Source organism: Pseudorca crassidens, chromosome 7, assembly GCF_039906515.1.
Source record: "Pseudorca crassidens isolate mPseCra1 chromosome 7, mPseCra1.hap1, whole genome shotgun sequence".
Lineage (NCBI taxonomy): Eukaryota > Metazoa > Chordata > Mammalia > Artiodactyla > Delphinidae > Pseudorca > Pseudorca crassidens.
Window position 1 is genome coordinate 8,014,887 of NC_090302.1, and position 18,265 is coordinate 8,033,151.

Here is an 18,265-nt window from a genome sequence, read left to right on the forward strand (position 1 = left end):
GAGGCCAGGGGGCGCTGGTAGGGCCACTGGGCTGCTGGCTTTAGGCCCATGCCCTGAGTGAGCCAGTCAACCCCTTTTCTTGTCCCCCTTCCCTGGGAGTCAGATTGGGGGATGGGGTGGACTGGGGAGACCCATGAGGTCCCTGGGATCCCCTAGTCATCCTGCTGCCTTTGTCTGTTTCCCATGCAGGAGCTGAAAGGTGGGAAGGCTTACTCCAAGGTAAGCGGGGCCATGTGAAGGGGCGGCGGGGTGGGACGGGATGGGTGGATGGGACAGGCATGAGAGAAGCTCCTAGACTAACCTCCAGCCGCGTCTCTTGCCCCAAACAGAAGACGCCGTGCCCTCCATGAGATGTATTATTTTTTTGAAATATCTTTTTTTTTTTTAATTTATTTTTGGCTGTGTTGGGTCTTCGTTGCTGCACGCGGGCATTCTTTCGTTGCGGTGAGCGGGGGCTACTCTTCGTTGCGGTGCGCAGGCTTCTCGTTGCGGTGGCTTCTCTTGTTGCGGAGCACGGGCTGTAGGCGCGCGGGCTCAGGAGCTGTGGCTCATGGGCTCTAGAGGGCAGGCTCAGTAGTTGTGGTGCACAGGCTTAGTTGCTCCTCGGCATGTGGGATCTTCCCGGACCGGGGCTCGAACCCGTGTCCCCTTCATTGGCAGGCGGATTCTTAACCTCTACACCACCAGGGAAGTCCCTATTTTTTTGAAATATCTTTATTGATAGTCTTTTCACTTAACATAAAGGCAGTGGATGTTTGTTGCAGCACAAATGGGACAGAGGTTTTCAGAGTGAAAGGGTGGTTTCCACCCTAGTTCTCTCTAGGCCTCCTCCTCAGACTCCACCATTTTGATTTGTTAGGGTCTTTCCAGACCTTTTTTTTTTTTTGTGGTACGCGGCCTCTCACTGTTGTGGTCTCTCCCGTTGCGGAGCACAGGCTCCGGACGCGCAGGTCCAGCGGCCATGGCTCACGGGCCCAGCTGCTCCGCGGCATGTGGGATCTTCCCGGACCGGGGCATGAACCCGTGTCCCCTGCATCGGCAGGCGGACTCTCAACCACTGCGCCACCAGGGAAGCCCTCCAGACCTTTTAAGAAAAAAAAAAATGCATGAAATATATGTCCAGAGCCTTGAATAAAACGTGTGCATATGGCTTAGAGGATCATACAAGGCTCACCCTATGTGTGTACTTGCACACATGCAGGTGATATGATATTTAAATTCACAAGAGGGACTTGTTCTAAACAGATTCTGCAACTTGGTTTTTTACTTACCAATACATCATGGGCATGTTTTTCTGTCATCACAAATTTCCTTTTGCTGTCTAACAGCGGCGGGGCCCATCGTTTGGCTGGGTGAAGAGGGCTCGGCCAGGCCCCGCTGTTGCACATCTGTGTGGTTGCCGGGCTTTCCCTGTGCCCACAGACAGTTCAGGCCTACGCATTAAAACCTTTTCCACTGGGGAAGGTGGGGGAAGACGGCTCTGGAAGGGTTACCTCTGGCTTTGAGTCAGCTCTGCCCTAAGCCCCCTTCTCGTGGGGACTCTCGCCCACCCTCTGCGGCCTGGGGAGGCGCCCGGCAGCAGGGGATGGGCTCAGTCAGTCCAGAGGGGACATGCCTCTGCCTCACCTCACTCTGCGTGGAGAGCCCGAGGGAGGTGCTGCGCAGGGCGTGTTCCTTCCCACCGACCAGAGCCCAGGAAGCTCAGTGGACCAGGCCTTGTACTCCGTCTTGGCCGGGGCGCTGATGCCCTCTCCAGAAGCAGAGGGCAGGGTGGCTAGAACCGGGCTGTGGAAGATGCTTCCGGAGTGGAGATTTCTCCTCCTGTTGATGCATGTGGGTGAAGGACAGCCAGGAGAGAAACTGCCAGCCAACAGCCGGAAGTCCCACCTCCTCCCCCTCCCCCCACACACCTGCTATGTCACATGTCAGACCTGCCAGGCCCTTCCCTTCCGTTCTTTAATCAAACCTCCACCACAGGCTCAGCTCCCCTTAATCAGAGGAGGAAGCTGAGGCCCAGAAAGGTGGTGAGGCTTGACGCTGATCAGGCCTAATGTCAGCTCTGGCTCTGCCAGTTAAGGTGTGTGAGCCCCTGAGCAAGTCACTTCCCCGCTCTGAACCTTAGTTTCCTTGTCTGAAGCATGTGCCCTAAGCTCTGCAGTAGAGACTTGCATGCAGCAGGTGCTCAATAAATGTCCCTGATTGGCTTGGTTCGTCTTCCAGGTCGCCAAGCCCAGCATCCCCCCAACCTCAGCCTCCAGGTCTGGCAGACTTGGCTTCCACCCAGGAGGCCTTCTCAGCTCATACACCATGTTCTCACACTTTCTCGCTTCCCTCCGCATCCCTTGCTCCCTTCTGCATCGCAGGAGCAGCTGGGAGTTCCCACCAGCCCCTCACTCCAGCTCCCGCCAGGGTCTCCTGCTCACCCTGCAGTGCCCTCCACGCTTGCAGCCCAACGCCAAGTTCCCACGGGCCTTCCCTCCCCTCCTGTCCGCTGGCCTGGTGGCTCCCACAGCACGGCCTTGTTTCCCAGGGAACAATGCGTCTGTGTCACAGACAACAATGTCCTTTCATCTCGGGCGCTGCCCTGGTGCACGCTGGGACACGGCACAAAGGGTGCTTTGTGCAGCTCAGGGATGTGAGCTCCTGGCTTTGCCACGTTGGAGCCGCCAGCCCGGGCCTCTGTCCTTGGGTGCCGGTTATGCAACAGTCATTCTGGGCCGTGGGGCGGGCCCGAGGGCTCTGCCTCCCCTCCCCATCCCACCTTGCCAAGCTAACCCTTGGGCTGCCAGCCATGCGCCCGCACTCCCCTCAGCCTCCCACCCTCTCCTCTGTCCCCACAGCTGGGCTTTGCCGACTTGAACCTGGCGGAGTTTGCAGGCTCGGGCTCCACAGTGCGCTGCTGCCTGCTGGAGGGATACGACACGAAGAACACCCGACAGGACAACTCCATCCTCAAGGTACCAGGGCTCTGCTGCCCCATCCACCCCCTCCCACCAAGGGGCGGGGGCAAACGTGCTCCTTGTCAGAGTCCCCTGAACGGTTGTTAAGAATACAGGTTCTCACCCCAGACAGGCAGTGAGAGACACTGGGAAAGACGTGGGCCCTGGGGTCAGGAAAGCACCATCGAAGGCCTGACTCAGGCACTGGCCTCAGTTTCCCCATATATAATCAGGGTCAGGGGTGGACCCAATAGTCTCTTTAACGCCTTGGTGAGCACTTTTGGTGAGCTCAGCGTGGCTGAGTGCTTACCACCCGTTATCTCGTGGTTTCTGACAACAGCCCCGTGGGGTGTGGTGTCTATTATTGGCCCCAGATTTGCACCGCAGGCGGCTGAGGCGCAGAGGTTAGATCATCCGCCTGGGTCACAAGCAGAGCTGCCACTTGAGCCTGCGGTCCAGCTCCTAACCACTGCCCACACGTTATGAGGCAGCCTGAGCTCCCAGAGCATCAGTGAGCAGATGGACTGCCATCCCCGGACCTGGCAGAGCCGGGCAGCTGCTCAGAGGGCCCAGCCACGGGAAGGCTTCCAGCCGGGGCATCACCCTCCCCCCAGGCAGCTGCCTCTTTGGCCTCTTGGGACAGAGATATCTGGGCATCCACTGCCAGCATGCCTCTCTTCCTCGTCCCCACACCCTTCCACCTGGCTGAGAAAACAGTCTTGTTGTAACCACACCTCTGCGAGCGGCCCAGCGGGAGCGTGTTATGCCTGGCAGAGCTGGGCAAGAGGTGGCAGGCAAGGGCTCTGGGGCGTCCTGGGCCTTTTGCCAAAGAAACCAGAGGCACCTGAAAAGGTCCAGGCTAGTTGTTGTGAGAGCCAAGCCCTTTCAGCCTTGCCCCAGTGGCCCAGTGCATCCTCAGGCCAGATCAAGGCCCCAGGGGCAGGTGGCCTCCAGTTCAAGGGCATCTCCCCCACATCCTGTCTGCAGGGCCTTGAGCAGTCCCTTCCCCTGGGTCTGAGTCTCAGTTCCCTCGTCTACAGCTTGGGGCCATCACGTACTTTGTAGGTTGCTATCATGGCCAAATGAAACAATCCATTAAAAACAAAGCCTCACCCCAGCGGTCAACATTTTTTTTGTCAGAGGTGTCCCTGTGATCTGGGCACCTCTTTCCCACCCCATCACCCCTCTGCCTGTCGCTCCGCCCCAGCCCAGATCTGGGGACCCAAACCTTGCCCTGTTTAGACCATTGCCAAAATCTTTGCCCGAGTGGATGTTACATTTCTAATGGCTTCTTGCTTTACTTTATTCAACAAGCTTTCACAAGCCCCTGCCCTCTGTGTTGGAATCTGTGAACCCCTCCCCACCGCGTAGGCATCGAGAGCTTCCCTCCCACCTGCTCACCTGCTCTGAGGGCTGCGAGGGGCGCAGAGGATAGAGAGTGTCTGCGGCTCCTCCCTTGAGGGCCTCACAGTCTGTTTGTGGTTTTGCAATGACAGTAGCTGACATTCCCTCCTCACTCACCCCGGGCCAGGTGCCCAGCATCCTCTCCACTATTCCACGAGGTAGGCGTTAGGATCAGTTTTGTCCTCTGCACGAGGAAACTGGGCTTCACTGAAGTTTGGTGGCTTCGCCAGGGCCAGCAAGGGACAGAGATAGGATCAGAGTCCAAGCGCATCTGAAGCCAGAGCAGGGAGGCCACAGGGAGGCCGGGCGCCTGGGTGGGGGGGTGGATGGGGCGTGGCTGATTCCTCCGGCTTTTGCACAGGTCACCATTGGAATGTTCCTGCTCTCTGGAGACCCCTGCTTCAAGACGTGAGTGCTGGTACAGGGCGCCGGAGTGGTGGGGGCTCTGTCCTGGACACGGGGAGGGGGGACAAGGGACTGTCCCCTCCCCCAGGCTCTTGGGTTCCCCTGTCTTCTCCAACCCCAAAGTGGGGCACTCCGGTCACACCCATCTGTCTTCCCAAGGCCGCCGTCCACTGCCAAGTCCATCTCCATCCCAGGCCAGGATTCCTCCCTGCAGCTGACGTGTAAGGGTGGCGGGACCAGCAGCGGTGGCAGTGGCACCAACTCCCTGACAGGGTCCCGGCCACCCAAGGCGCGGCCCACCATCCTCAGCTCAGGTACTGTTCCTCACCTGCCCTCCCTACCCCTCCCACGGCCGAAGGCTTTTACCTCCCCATATCGCTAGGTCCCAAGGGGGATGCTTGCTGAGAAGGGAAGGCTAGTGGGATGGCGTGTACCCACCCACGCTTCCATTAGGCAGGCGTCTGAGCCCCCCCTGTGATCTGGGCTCTGTGCGTGGCCCCAGGACCACAGCAGCGCCCTGGACCGAGACTAACCGGGTCCCTGGCCTAGCAGGAGAGACAGGTGTCAATGAGACAATAAATATGTCAGATGCATGTCCACCTACAGCTGTGACGAGAGGTGTCAGAGAGACACAGAAGGTGTCCGCCTGGGGACGACCGGGGAAAGCTCCCTGAAGGGGTGTCATTTGAGCTGACTCTGGGGTGTAGTGTGCAGTGTTCCTGGCAGAGGGATGTCCTGTGAGCTCCTGCTCTGCGACTGGCTGCGTGACCTTGACTGGCCGTTTTGCCTCTCCAGGTCTCAGCGTCCTCCTCTGCAAAATGGGATCAGCAGTAGCAATCACATCTTGGGTTGCTCTGGGGATGAACTGAGCAAACGTACGTGCGCGCCTTGCCTGGCCCGTAGTGTGTCCTCTATTTCCCAGCACGTGTTTTGTTAAATTATCATTATTACTAATATTATGAAAAATGCAAATGAGCTTGAATCCCCAGAGGAATCAGTGTGGCAATTAAGAGGGGGAGGTGATACCAGGAGAGAAGGCTCCTGCCTGCACCACCCCCCAACCCTGGGTGCTGTGCGGGGTGAAGCAGGCCCCTCCGGGTATGAGCCTTGGCCTCTGCACCCCTTCCCTGGGGGTGAGCTCAGGGCTGGGAGGAGGACTGCCCCTTAGCTGATCAGTAAGCAAGGCGGCACGCGGCGGCCCTGATTGGTGCCGCAAGAGCAATTAGGGTACAGGGCCTCAGGCCCTGTTTGCTGGGTGATTCTGCCCCCAGGGGATGGGAGCAGTGAGGGACCCTCTGACCCCAAGGGCCAGCTTCCCTCCACTCCCGTTTTTCCTGCACACCCAGCCTAGTGTGGCCCAGAGCTGGGGGCTGCATGCAGGAATGGGGGCTCACCAGCTCCATTGCTCTCTCCAGCTTCAGGGTGGGGGTCCCCAGAGGAGAAATCTGGGGACCAGGCCACTCCAGCAAATATGGGGCCTTTTGTGCAAAGTAGAAGAGGTGCCTCTCCCACGGGGGGTGGGATTTGAGCCCCCACAGGCCTCTATAGCTGGTTTTCTGCCTCTCTCTCTCCCTCTTCTGCAACCCCTCAGATGCGGAGAACCTGCTGACTTGAAAAGCCATGTGGCTTTGGGTGGGGACACAGGCAGGCCTGGGGTCCAGCCTATGGCCTGGGTGTGCTCATCTCCGAAGAGAGGATGGATGAGTCCTTGCTTCCTGTGTGGGTTGCGGGGGGGGTTACTCATGGAGCGCTGGGCAGACCCTGCCTGGTTCCCTGGAATCTCCTGCTGTCACTGCCTGAAAGTGTGTTCCCCGCCTTCTGCACCCCCTTATTTACTCCACTCCAGCTACACAGACCCAAGCCCATTCAAGCCTCAGGGCCTTTGCTTATGCCGTTCCCTCTGTCTAGAAGGCCCTTCCCCTGATGCTGCTTCCTTCTGGCTTGCTCCCTTCCACGCATCCTGAAGGTTTCGCATTAAGGCCACCTCCTCAGAGAAGCCTTCCCTGATTCCAGACTGGGTCAGACCCCCCCCCCTCCCCGATACGCTCCCTACTCTGCGCCATTAGCCAGTTGTGGTTAATCGTGGGTCATTTTTGTTCAACATACTTCTTTCCCACCACTGGTGCCTGTGACACCACGTCTCCTGTTCCCAGCACCCGGTAGAGCGCCCAGCGTGGAGGACGTCCCCAACAGATATTTGTGGAATGAACGCATGGCCCGTTCGAGTGGTGACCTGCAGCCCAGGGCAGGTTGCTGCTTCCCTGGACCTCAGCTTTTCAGTCTCTTAAATGGAAATACATAATGTGCTCTCCCCCCCCCCCACCCCCCCACCCACACTCAGTGAGAGGAGGAGCAAGGGCGAGGGCGGGCACACTGGTAACCCCTGCCCCTACCCGGCTTCCAGGGGTGCCAGAGGAGCCGGACCAGAACCTCTCCAGCCCCGAGGAGGTGTTCCACTCCGGCCACTCCCGCAACTCCAGCTACGCCAGCCAGCAGTCCAAGATCTCTGGTGAGTGCCCGCCTGGCCCCTTGCCCTTGGCCTTCCACCTTCCCCGGCCCCCGGCTCCCGGTAATCAGCGTCCCCGACCGCCCCCCAGGCTACAGCACCGAGCACTCGCGCTCCTCCAGCCTCTCGGACCTGACGCACCGCCGGAACACGTCCACCAGCAGCAGCGCCTCGGGCGGCCTCAGCATAGCTGTGGAGGGTCCCGAGGGCAGCGAGCGTGAGCACCGGCCCCCCGAGAAGCCACCGCGGCCACCCCGGCCCCCACATCTGTCGGACCGCTCGTTTCGGTAAGTCTCACCATACGTGCTCCTGGAGAGCAGACCCCGCCGGTGGCTCCCTGAACCTCTGCTTCTCTACCTATAACAGGGGGACAAGGGGGCCCCTGCCGCAGTGGTGTGGGCGTGGCTATTCAACCAGCTGATGCTCACAGGCGCGGCGCCCGGCCTGGCACGCATGCTCAGTGAGCGGTTGCTGCGTGCGGTTTAGTGTCCCCTCTGTCCCCGCCTGCTCCCTTGCTCTGCTGCCTCTCAGAGGCTGGTACTTAACCTCTCAAGGCCTCCGTGGCCTCCTCTGTAAAGCCAGGTCGTAGCAGCATCTGCACGTAGGGTTTGACGTGAGGGTTAAATGAATACAGTCTGGAACAGCTCTCACGTGCACTTTGAGCATCCTGAGTGCTGCAGGTGCTTGGTCCTGTCGTCGTCGTGCCTGTTGCTGCCCTGACTGTTGTGACTCTGCCCCGCCCCGCCCCAGGAGGAAGAAGGACTCCGTGGAGAGCCACCCGACCTGGGTGGATGACACGCGGATCGACGCTGATGACATCGTGGAGAAGATCATGCAGAGCCAGGACTTCACGGACGGCAGCAATACTGAGGGTGAGCTGCCCGCGCCGGCGGGCCAGGGACGATGCCCAGGGGCTCCCTGGCGGCGCCGCTCCGCTCAGCCCCCATCCTTCCCTGTGTCCCCACAGACAGCAACCTCCGGCTGTTCGTGAGCCGCGATGGCTCCACCACCCTGAGTGGCATCCAGCTGGCCAACAGGTAGGGCTGAAGGTTCTGGGTGGGTCACGAGTGTGGCTCTGGGGCATAGTGGTGAGAGGATATGGCCTCTGCAGCCCACTGACCTAGCTTTGAATGCCCGCTCTTGTCAGTGTGACCTTGAACCAGTCACTTCTCTCTGAGCCTCAGTTTCCCATCTGTCAAATGATGTGGACCACACCACCTTACCTGGAAACCTGGGACAAAGGCCCTGGGTTTGGTTTTGGGGGTTCTGAGGAAGCTTGGTACAAGCACAAGGCTTGGCACATAGCAGGGGCTTAATACATCTTTACTTTGGATTCTACTTTTCTTTCCCTTCCTCCTGGATCTGGGAACTCCTAAAAAAATGATGATGATGACTCGTTTATTTATTGAACAAATATTTATTGCACACCAGCTACACACCAGGTACTGAGCTATCCCTAGGTGCCGGGGCTACGGCAGTGAGCAACACAGATTTCTGCTGCATGGTGTTGAGACGAGGAGGTGGTAGGGTCAAACTTGGACTTGAACTCTACAGTTTTAGAGTGCCCTCCCATGATCGTTCACTTACAGCATGCTTGCTGTGTGCCTGGCTCACTGAATGAATGAATGAATGAATGAATGAATGAGTGGTAGAGATTCCCACCTGCGGGGCTGTGCTGAAGCCTTTTCCCCTGGTTCCTGTGGGCCCCATCTCCAAGGGGTCTTTGCTGGGCCATGCAGGGTCTCCAGACCTGCCCTCTGGTGCTGCTCTGCTGACCCCTACTGGCTGAGGCTTGATATTGCAACTGCCATCTTTCCATGGTCGCCTCAGCTGCCCCGGGTGGGGTGGGCAAGAAGGAAACAGAGGGCACCTCCTTGGGGCTTTGTGACATCCCTCTCTAGCCCCCTCTGAGAATGAGGAAACTGAGATGCAGGACGGGAAGAACCGATCTATTTGGCAGCAAGATCATTGCAGAGCTGTATGCTGAGCCCTGAATGTCCACAATCCCAGGGGTGGCCCTGGCCTCCCTCAGTGGGGAGAAAGGCCGATCAAGCTGCCCAACCTTCTACTGCGCTTTTAGCAAGGCTCGTAATCCCTCTGAGCTTCTGTTTCTTCACCTGTCAAGTGGGGCTAGCTGCAGGCCCTCCCTGCCAGAGTTGTCGTGAGGATGGGCGCAGCACACCCCAGCGTGAGAGCTGCCGGTGCTCAGGAGGGCTTGGGGCATGGTCTGTGCCAGCTCTGCACTCCTACAGACTCCGGTACTTAACATCTGTGTTGCCCTGGGCAAGTGATTCAACTTCTCTGAGCCTCAGTTTCTTTCTCTGCAAAATGGGGCCTGCTTGTGAAGCACTCCCAAGGGCCTGGCCCAAAGGACCTGGCGCAGAGGACCATCAAGGATGACAAGCTGACCTGTCTCTCCCCGCAGGGTCTCCTCTGGGGTCTATGAGCCAGTCGTGATTGAAAGCCATTGAGGAGCAGGCGTCCAGGCTGGAGAAGGACCCTGCCTTCACAGGCGTCCAGACCCAAGTCATTCCACAAGGGACCTTCCCCTTCGGATCACCATCCGTGCCGCATTTCATCTGTGCCTGCTCCATGCACTCCAGCCCCAAAGCATCATTCCATTGACCTCCCATCATTGCTGGGACGCTCATGGTCCGCCAGGGCCCCGGGCACCACTGTGAATATTCTCCTCTGAACCACTAGAGGGCTGGACACATGGGCCCGTGAAGCAGGTGGGCCAGACAAACGCGGCGGGGACTGCCCCTCTGGACACCCACCTGGCCCCTCGGCGAGGACATGCAGCAGCTCCTGCACATGCAAGGATGCTTGTGGCTGAGGGGCCTCTTGTTCTGTGTCCCTGCTCACTCCAGGAGCACTGGCCCAGCCAGTGGCCCTGGCAGGGCCTTGCTCCATTGTTCCCTTGCCCTTGGGGGGCCAGTCCACCCCTGGAATCCTGCCACCATGGCCCTCTGACTGCTCAGTGCTTCAGCTGTCCCTTCCCTGTGTCCCGGGGGACCTGCTGGCGGCCTCCTCCTGGGAACCAAGACCTCAAACCCCACCCACACTCCAGATTGAGACCCCACCTCCCCCTGCAACGAATGTTCTCCTGCTGCCCTGGCAGCCTGCACTTTGCACACGCTTGTCTCCAGCACAGCGCCCTGGCCCTCACCTGCCTGTGCTCTGAGCCCTTCCCAAGGATTCCTGGGCGCTGCCTGCTGTGCAGTCAGCAGCCCAGCCCTAGCAGCCCGGCTGGAACGTGGCACTGCCCCTCCCCACTCCAGTTAACTCCAGCTCAGGCCGAGCCCCATGCTGAGAAAGGTCTGAGCGCGGACGGTGGTTCCCCTCTGCCCGGGACTGGGTCCTGAGCAGCTGGCTTCCAGTAGGAAGCCAGGGCAGGTGCCTCCCAAGCCCTTGGAGGTCAGTGGCCTGGCTGGGCTGGGCTTGGCAGGCAAAGCGCCCTTTCTCTCCCTCAGGGTCAGCTGGCCCAGGCCGGGGCCAGTGCTGGAGAGGCAGGTGGGCTGTGACTGGACTGGCCTGGAGCTGGCTTCCTGGCCAGAAAAGCCTCAGCCATCCTCTGAAAGCATCCCCTCTCTGGGCAAGGGCGAGGTGGGGTCCATTAATGGGGTTTTCCCAGTGGGGGGCAGTCTGGCCCCGCCCCCCTCCCTAAATCCTCTGCTCTCAGCACTTTCCCGTCCTAGTCCTCGTTACTTGCTTGAAGGTGGGTTCTGACTGCCAGCCAGTCCCTGGACAGACCCCCTGCCGCTCTTAAATTTCACTCATTTTGTATAAACCCAGCAGGCTGGTGTTTACTTAGCCCTATACCTTTTTCCTTTTCTTGCCTCTTTTTTTCCCCTTTTTTCCTTCTTTCCTTCCTTCCTTTCTTTTTCTTTTCGTTTTTAGAGTTCACAGTTTGGTATCTTCTCCTCCCCCAGGTGAGGGGAGGTGGTTCTGTTCTCTCCCTACCCGCTGGCTGGGTCCCAGCAGGGCTGGGGATCTGGGTGGGGGCAGATGGGGGTGTCTCCTCCCCAGGCTGGGAGGGGTCCTTGCCCTTCTGCCCCACTGGCAAGAATTGGAGTCTTGGTGTTGGAACCTCCTGGCGTTGGGACCAGAGCATTTCTAGGATTTTTGTTGTTGTTTTTAATTACCTAACTTTTAGAAAATGAATGTTCGAAGGTGCCTGCTGAGGCAGGACGGAGCATTTGCTCTGGCTGGAGAAGGCTCTGGTCAGCTCTGCGGGTCCCTTCCTGCCCCACAGACACCTGGCACTTTAAAAGGGAGCTGGCCGCACTGTCTCCAGTTGAAGTGACCCCCAGAAGATGGGGGAATGCTGTCCTTCCCTTCTGTATCTTCATGACCTCAGCCCAGTGAGGAGATGCATTCAGGGTATATTTGGGGTCTGATTCAAAGTTCTGGGGCTTTAGACATAAAATAGCTGGCTTTGGTGCTGTTGGGGAGAATTCCCCAAACCAGGAACCCCAGCCCCACCCTACGCGAGGTCTGAACTTGACAGTCACCCCAGAAGGAGACAGAGCCTGCCACACCCTCCCACGCTAGGCCCTGGGCCAGGGTAATTGGACTAACAGAATTCGGCCACAACCAAATTAATGCTGGCTGGAGCCGGAGGCCTGGAGCCCCTGGCCTCATCCCCACGTGGGAGCTCATTCTTCGGCCCTATGGTCCCCTCAAGCTCAGTGAATTCCCATTAGGTGCCCACAGCTCTGGACTTAAAATCCTATATAGAGAGAGATAGAAAGAGTATATTAGAGATATTTTTGGAAAGGAATTGGTCTATGCAATGCCAGTTTGGAATCTTCTTGAAAGACAGTTTAACGTTTTTACTAGGAGATTTAAAGAAAAGAAATAAAGGTCTACAATATTTTTAGGTTTTTTTTTTTTGTTTTTTTTTTTTTCTGGTCACCCCACAAACTGACCACATGGCATGACCTGCCAGGACGGAGAATGTCCACGGCTTCCTCTCTTTAGGGAGGTGAGCAGCGAGATGGGGGGAGGAGAGGTCTTTTTTTTTTTTTAACACCCCTCCTTTCTAACAGAATGTTATACCACCACCCCCTGATTCAGTGGGCTGTGTTTGTATCTCTGTCCCAGCTTCTATTGTAGAAAATAACATTGTAAAGGGAAATCAGCCTAGTGTCAGTGTCTTGGTTTGGGGGGGAAAAAATTAAATGTTGCAGTTTTTGTTTGTTATGGCATGTTGGCTTTTGTTTGTTTTACTGAGTTGAAGTCGGGGTCACAGACGGCATCAGAAGGAAGCAGGATGTATAAGGTGACATGCTGGGGGTGGGGGAGATGTCAGTGGCCAGGTTCTCAAAGTCCTGACTGTAGTTATCAGAATTACCACCAGTTATTACTCCAGATTCCTGGGGAGGAAACGGATGCCCAGAAGGGCAGTTTCCTGCCAGTCTCACACCTACGAGGTGGCAGCTCTGACCTCAGAGCCCAAGTTCTAACCTCCCTAGAGTCAGGTAGCCTCTAACAGGCATGCCTGAGGACAAACAACTGTGCCTCAGTTTTCTCAGCTGCAAATGGGGTTGTGAATCAAATGAGAAAGTGGGTATACAGGCCTTCCTAGGGAGCTAGACACTGGGAGGTGCCGAGCGTTTCCCCAGCCTCTCTAAAGCCACAGGCCAGCACCGTCTCCAGGCCGGGACCACCCCTCACTCTCTGCCCCTGACTCAGAAGAGCTGACTTAGCCAGGCTCTGGGAAAGGCAAGTCACCCTGGGCCTTTAATGAACTCAGAGGTGGCAGGAATCCTCAGGGCTTTGGACAAGCCAGAAGGGACCAGACTACGAGGCCTTGTCCCTGCCACAGCACCGCATTGTCCCCACCCTTTCTTAGTGCTGATGCCCACTCATGGCCCCTGTAAACCCTGGAGGCTGATTCTCAGTCCCTTCCTCTGTTCTGTGCACACCTGGGGAGGGAAAAGGTGGCTCCTGGCTGAGCTCAAATTCTCCTGAGATAGAGAGGGAAGGAATTGGGCTGTAGGCTAAAAAAAGGTTGCTCCTTTGGAACACAGTAATGCTTAGTGAAAAATCAGTATACAAAGTGGTAGGGGGAAAAAAGTCCCTCTCAGCTTTGTGATGGGCTTGGACGACCCAAGGGGACAGATGCTGCCAGCAGGAGCACGTCATGCCCGGTTCAGACCTGATCTCTGTGTGCCCCCGCCCCCCAAGTGAAGATAACACACGGAGAGCCTCCACACAACCCCTCAGGAGGCCTGGAGTCTCCACATGCTGTCCTCTGTAGCATTCCAGAAGTCACCAAAATTTCAAAGCTGGTTGACTGATTCAAAGCTCTTACTTGTGCCAAGCCTCACTCTGGGCACTGGGGATACAGCAGTGACCACAGATGCTAATCTCAGGGAGCTCACAGTCACGTGGGCCAGATCAACAAGTAAATCAGCACATTAAAACGCAGTGATAAGTGTCATCCTGGAGCCACACTTGGGGCTATGGAGCACGGAGGAGGGAACCCTGCCCAGCTGTGAAGGTCACTCCCTGGCATGTGTGGCATCCCAGTGAGACCTGATGCGGGAGAAGCAGCCAGCCCTATGAGCTGTGAGGAGACAGTGTTCCGGACCTCGGAGCTGGAGGAGACATTGAAGATGATCTGGCCTCCAAGCCTAGGGAGGGGCCTACACACCGGCCCAGTCCAAAGACCTGTCTGGGCTGCGGGACACCCAGGGCCCGAGAGGCAGACGGTGAAGGAAGGGAGGGTCACCCTAGCCTCATTCATGCAGTGAAGAGAGGACACCCGAAGGGTCGCCAGGGAAGCCTGGCATGGTAAGGGGGTGCCCTCTCACAGCCAGTCGAAATCCTCCCCATCCCTGGGGGCCCCAGCCAGCCCCTCCTGCCACCCCAGGCCGGTCGGTGAACTTTTTCTGCACCCTACCCTCAACAGACAAGTTAGGGCCTCGGGACCAGGAAGTAGTGCCCTCGGGTTCTGAAGTCGGCTACACCACTGACTCAGACTGTGATCTCCTACAAGAGGGCACCCCTCTCTGAGCCTCATTTTCCCCGTCGGAAATATGGGACTTCCGGCCACCCACCCCCATCCCGCTCTGGCTATGGGACTCTGGGACATCGAGAGACGGGCTTTTGTTCTCGGGCGAGTTCGACAGGACTGAGAGCACAAATGCCAGCTAGACTGGGTTCCCCCCCCCCGCCCCCCTCTGTCCCATTCCCTAAAGATTCGGGAACGCGGCCCACAATGCCCTTGAGAAACTACATTTCCCGATATGCAAAGGGAAGGCAGTGCCTGCCTGTCTCGGGCGACGTGGTCCTGGACCGGCCTAAGGACTACGACTCCCGGCGTACCCCGCGGCCCAAGGCCAGAAGGGCCCGGATCCGGAACCGGATGAGGCTTGCTGCTCCAGTGCCCGCAGCGCTGGGGAAATGGTGAGCTTGGGCCCGAGTGCGGGGAACGGGGGCGTCTGGGGGGTGGGGTCCTGAGTCTGCTCAGGAGCTGGGACTTGAGTACTCGGATCCGGCATCGCTCTCCTGCCGGTCCGTCGTACGGGTGATAGGCCTTGGCCCGGCTGTCTCTCTCGGCCTAAAATTGACCTAGTCCTCCACGTCAGATACGTCCGCTGAGTGAATGGGCGTAACCAGGCTGCAACGCCCCCCTTCTTCAGTGCACCTAAATGGAGCATCACTGCCTCAGTTGCGTTCTCCCTTTTCTGCAGGCCACGGGAACAGACCAGGTGGTGGGACTCGGCCTCGTCGCCGTTAGCCTGATCATCTTCACCTATTACACCGTCTGGGTGATTCTCTTGGTATGTGTGCTGCCCCGTCCTCTCTCACCTCCCATCCCGGGATCTTGAGGCCAACTCCTGACATCATTTAAGCAGCTGCAATGTGACAGGTGCCATGCTGGGTGCTTTACCTGCATACCTCACGAAAGCTCCAGAACAGCACTATGGGGAAGATGCTAGCGCTGTCCCCCATTTTATACACGAGGAAGCGGAAGCTCAGGGGGAAGCCTCAGGCCCAAGGTGGAAAACTTAACCACTACACTGTAAAGTCCTGTCCTTGATTTGCTCTGCCTTTGATGGGAGTTCTAGTTCTTCTCGTTATCCTGCGGGCCCCTGGGCATGACAGGTGCCAGTGGATTTTGTGAGAGTCTTTAGGATTTTTCTTTTCCCTGTGGGGAAATGTCTTGGTTACTGTTTTAAAAGTGTAGTGTTTGGAAGGCAAAATCTTGCAGAACGTGGTATCCTTTGGAGAAAAATGTTAGTAAAGAAGACTTTGGAGCCCAGGTTGGGAATCATTCGAGGATTCCACATGTACCCTTTGCCCCTGCTAAGCTGTGGGGGCCTTAGGGCAAGTCCTTTTTCTTCTGTTCCCTCTCAGGTCCCCAGCCCCAGCTTAGGGCAGGCACCAGGCAAGTGCCCAGTACACAACTATTAGATAAATGAAGGAAGGGAACAAACCAAGGCACCCCAAATGCCATCATCTTAAAGAAAAGCAAATGCAGTCTCAGTGCTTTGATGGGGTCAGCCCCAGAGATGGAGGAGGTGGGATGTTTGGGCTTGGGGAGCTGAGCAGGGCGGGGAGTGCTCACCAGAGCTTTGCCCTCGATGCCAGCCGTTCATCGACAGTCAGCATGTCATCCACAAGTATTTCCTGCCCCAAGCCTATGCCGTTGCCATCCCACTGGCTGCTGGCCTCCTGCTGCTCCTGTTTGTGGGTAAGTTCCCCCAACCCTGGGCAGTGTGTCTGAGGGACCCCATGACCCTCTCCCAGCCCTGAACATGCTGCTACACTTTGTCACTGGCCGTATGTCTCCATGAGGCTCCTTGCCCCCAACTCATCCCCTGGGGTTTCCCGGTTCATCCTTCAGGGCTTTAAGTCAGTCTTCCCGATGCCCCAGGCTCACTGGACTCTAGTGGGATGTCTCCCTTTTTCCTGCTCCCTCCACCACCGCCATCACTCTGCTCACACCTCCATCACCTCTCACCCGCTGGTCACCCCGGTTCAAGATCCCTGCACCTGTCTGTCTCCCAGGGTCTAGTCCTTAAGGGGCATGGACTGTTGCTTTATCATTGCTGTTTACTCAGCCCCCGGCACAAGCTGTGGCACTGAGTCGGTGCTCAAGAAAGTGGTTTGGATGCGTCAACAATCAGGTGTCTGGATGATGGGATGGGCGGATGATGGATGCTGAGTGGGTCAGTGTGTAGGTGGGTGGGTAGGTGGTTGACTGGGTGAGTAGATGCATAGTTGGGTGGATCTTATTCCCTGTAGGATTGGAAGCGCTAAACTCAGCAAATTGCCTGTAGTAGGCACCCGGCTGATATTTTTTGAATGAATGGGTGGATGTGTGGCTTGATGAACAGCTGGGGAGATGACCAGGTGGCCTGGAGTGTGGTTGGGTAGGTGCTTGGCCCCCTGTGTGGGTCACTCTCCCATGCTGTGTCCTGCTCTGGCCCCCAGCAGCCCTGCGCTTTCTTTCCTGACCTTTCTGGTCTGTGTATTCCAGGCGTGTTCATCACCTACGTGATGCTGAAGAATCAGAAGGTGACCAAAAAGGCCCAGTGAAGGCCCAGCACGGATGAGGCTGCCGGCCCCTTCTCTGCTTCTTCTCCAGGGCAGACCAAGGGTGGGGGCCCAGAGGACCCATCCAGGCACTGAGGGCCCCTCAAGCCTGGCTACCCTGCAGACACCCTTGTGGGATGGAGCTGCTCAGGACTCACCCCTGACTGACCAGAGCCCCTGCTCACCCTTCCAGAAGCCAGGAGGGAGGAGTCCCTGGAAGTCTCGCTCTCACCCTCTTCAGGTTCAGGGCCTGGAAAACGCCGGTCCTCCCCACCTCACTTTTCAGACTCCCTGTCGCTTTTTCCTCTGGCTTCTACACTCTTGCCTCAGTTTCCCTCATGTCACATGCTGTTGCTGGACTTGGCAGGTTCTGGGGCGTCACGAGACCTCTCCCCCCATGTCCTGCTCCTCTACAAAGGCAGCTTTCCCGGGTCTGACATACCCCAGACCCCACAAGGATTTCTGGACCTGGAAAGCCTAGGGGGAGGCCTGACAGGCCCCAGAGCCCATTAGGGTGGCCACACGGGGGGCCCCTGGATTGACCGCTTCTCACGGAGGCCCAGCCCCCCAGCCTCAGTGCTGGCCTGTTGGGGAGAGCTGAACAATAAACGGTGGTGGTGTGTTTGTCTCAGTGCCATCCCTGACCAGGGGGCTGGGCCGCTCAGGGGCTGGAGAGGGGCTGGGCGCTGGCCTCTGCGTTGGTCTCAGGTCAGGAGACCCTGGTTTGTGCAATTGGTGCCTCAGATGCCTCCTGGATCATCTGTGTGCTGGACACAGGATAAAGCAGGGACCGGGACCGGGACCAATACGGGTCTGGCCTGGCGCAGCTGATGGCTGGGGAGTCTGTGGAGGCACGGCAATCTGCCAGACGCCACATCAGCGTCTACCAGGTCTCCCCCGTGCCAGCCTAGCCAGCTGGCACTGGTATTTTACGGACCCTCAGGCTAGTCCCCGAAAAGGCAAGCCTGTCATCTGTCTCCTGTACCCAGCAGCCCAACTTAGCGTGGCTCTGAGCAGAGGGCTGTTATGAGCCAGAGCAGGGCTGGTTCCACTGTGTTCAGGTTAACCGGCACAGGCCCGAGCCTTAGTCCCTGGCATCCCACCATGCCCCACTGGGCAGCCAGCTCTCCCCTCCACCCCTCACACCTTGGACATTCATTCTTCTTCCGGTTAGCAAAGGTGTCCCCCTCATCAGGGAAGAGAGACCAACTGCAGGCGCACCTGCCCTGTCCTTACCTGTTTCCATCTTCCAGTCCAGGCAGAGCTGCCCACCTGGACTCTGGGTCCTGTCCTCTCACACTGCTATAGCAGGAGCCTCCTGTCTGATGATCTCTCTCAAGGGAACAGCCTCTGCCTTTCAACAAGGTCCCCCAGTGTTAAATGAACATGTTACGGGCTCCGTATAAGGGACCCTCCATCAACCCAGTAATTCCCTCCGGGTCTCTCCCGCGCCTTCCCC

The 18,265-nt window shown here is 57.8% G+C and overlaps 2 protein-coding genes across 2 annotated transcripts in view; both read left to right on the top strand.

The window, feature by feature from the left end:
* EEIG1 (estrogen-induced osteoclastogenesis regulator 1) overlaps positions 1-12,459 on the top strand; it is a 36,100-nt gene extending 23,641 nt beyond the window's left edge. The window contains exons 3-11 of the mRNA XM_067743189.1: positions 190-219; positions 2,841-2,957; positions 4,705-4,751; positions 4,908-5,062; positions 7,153-7,257; positions 7,346-7,541; positions 8,005-8,126; positions 8,222-8,291; positions 9,680-12,459. Coding sequence (XP_067599290.1) covers positions 190-219; positions 2,841-2,957; positions 4,705-4,751; positions 4,908-5,062; positions 7,153-7,257; positions 7,346-7,541; positions 8,005-8,126; positions 8,222-8,291; positions 9,680-9,725 — 888 coding nt within the window. The 3' untranslated portion in view covers positions 9,726-12,459. The remainder of the gene's footprint in view (positions 1-189; positions 220-2,840; positions 2,958-4,704; positions 4,752-4,907; positions 5,063-7,152; positions 7,258-7,345; positions 7,542-8,004; positions 8,127-8,221; positions 8,292-9,679) is intronic.
* Positions 12,460-14,518: 2,059 nt separating this feature from the next.
* Positions 14,519-17,430, top strand: DPM2 (dolichyl-phosphate mannosyltransferase subunit 2, regulatory). Its single transcript, XM_067743192.1, has 4 exons — positions 14,519-14,670; positions 14,958-15,047; positions 15,859-15,961; positions 16,751-17,430. Exons 1-4 carry the CDS (start codon positions 14,668-14,670, stop codon positions 16,807-16,809), a joined length of 255 nt encoding a protein of 84 aa, XP_067599293.1. The 5' UTR covers positions 14,519-14,667; the 3' UTR covers positions 16,810-17,430.
* The last annotated feature ends 835 nt before the right edge of the window (positions 17,431-18,265 follow it).

Bases quoted from the DNA above. Each gene is read 5' to 3' on its own strand.
- DPM2 (XM_067743192.1), top strand. The intron at 15,048-15,858 runs GTATGTGTGCTG...CCTCGATGCCAG, and splicing joins CCGTCTGGGTGATTCTCTTG to CCGTTCATCGACAGTCAGCA. The intron at 15,962-16,750 runs GTAAGTTCCCCC...TGTGTATTCCAG, and splicing joins CCTGCTGCTCCTGTTTGTGG to GCGTGTTCATCACCTACGTG.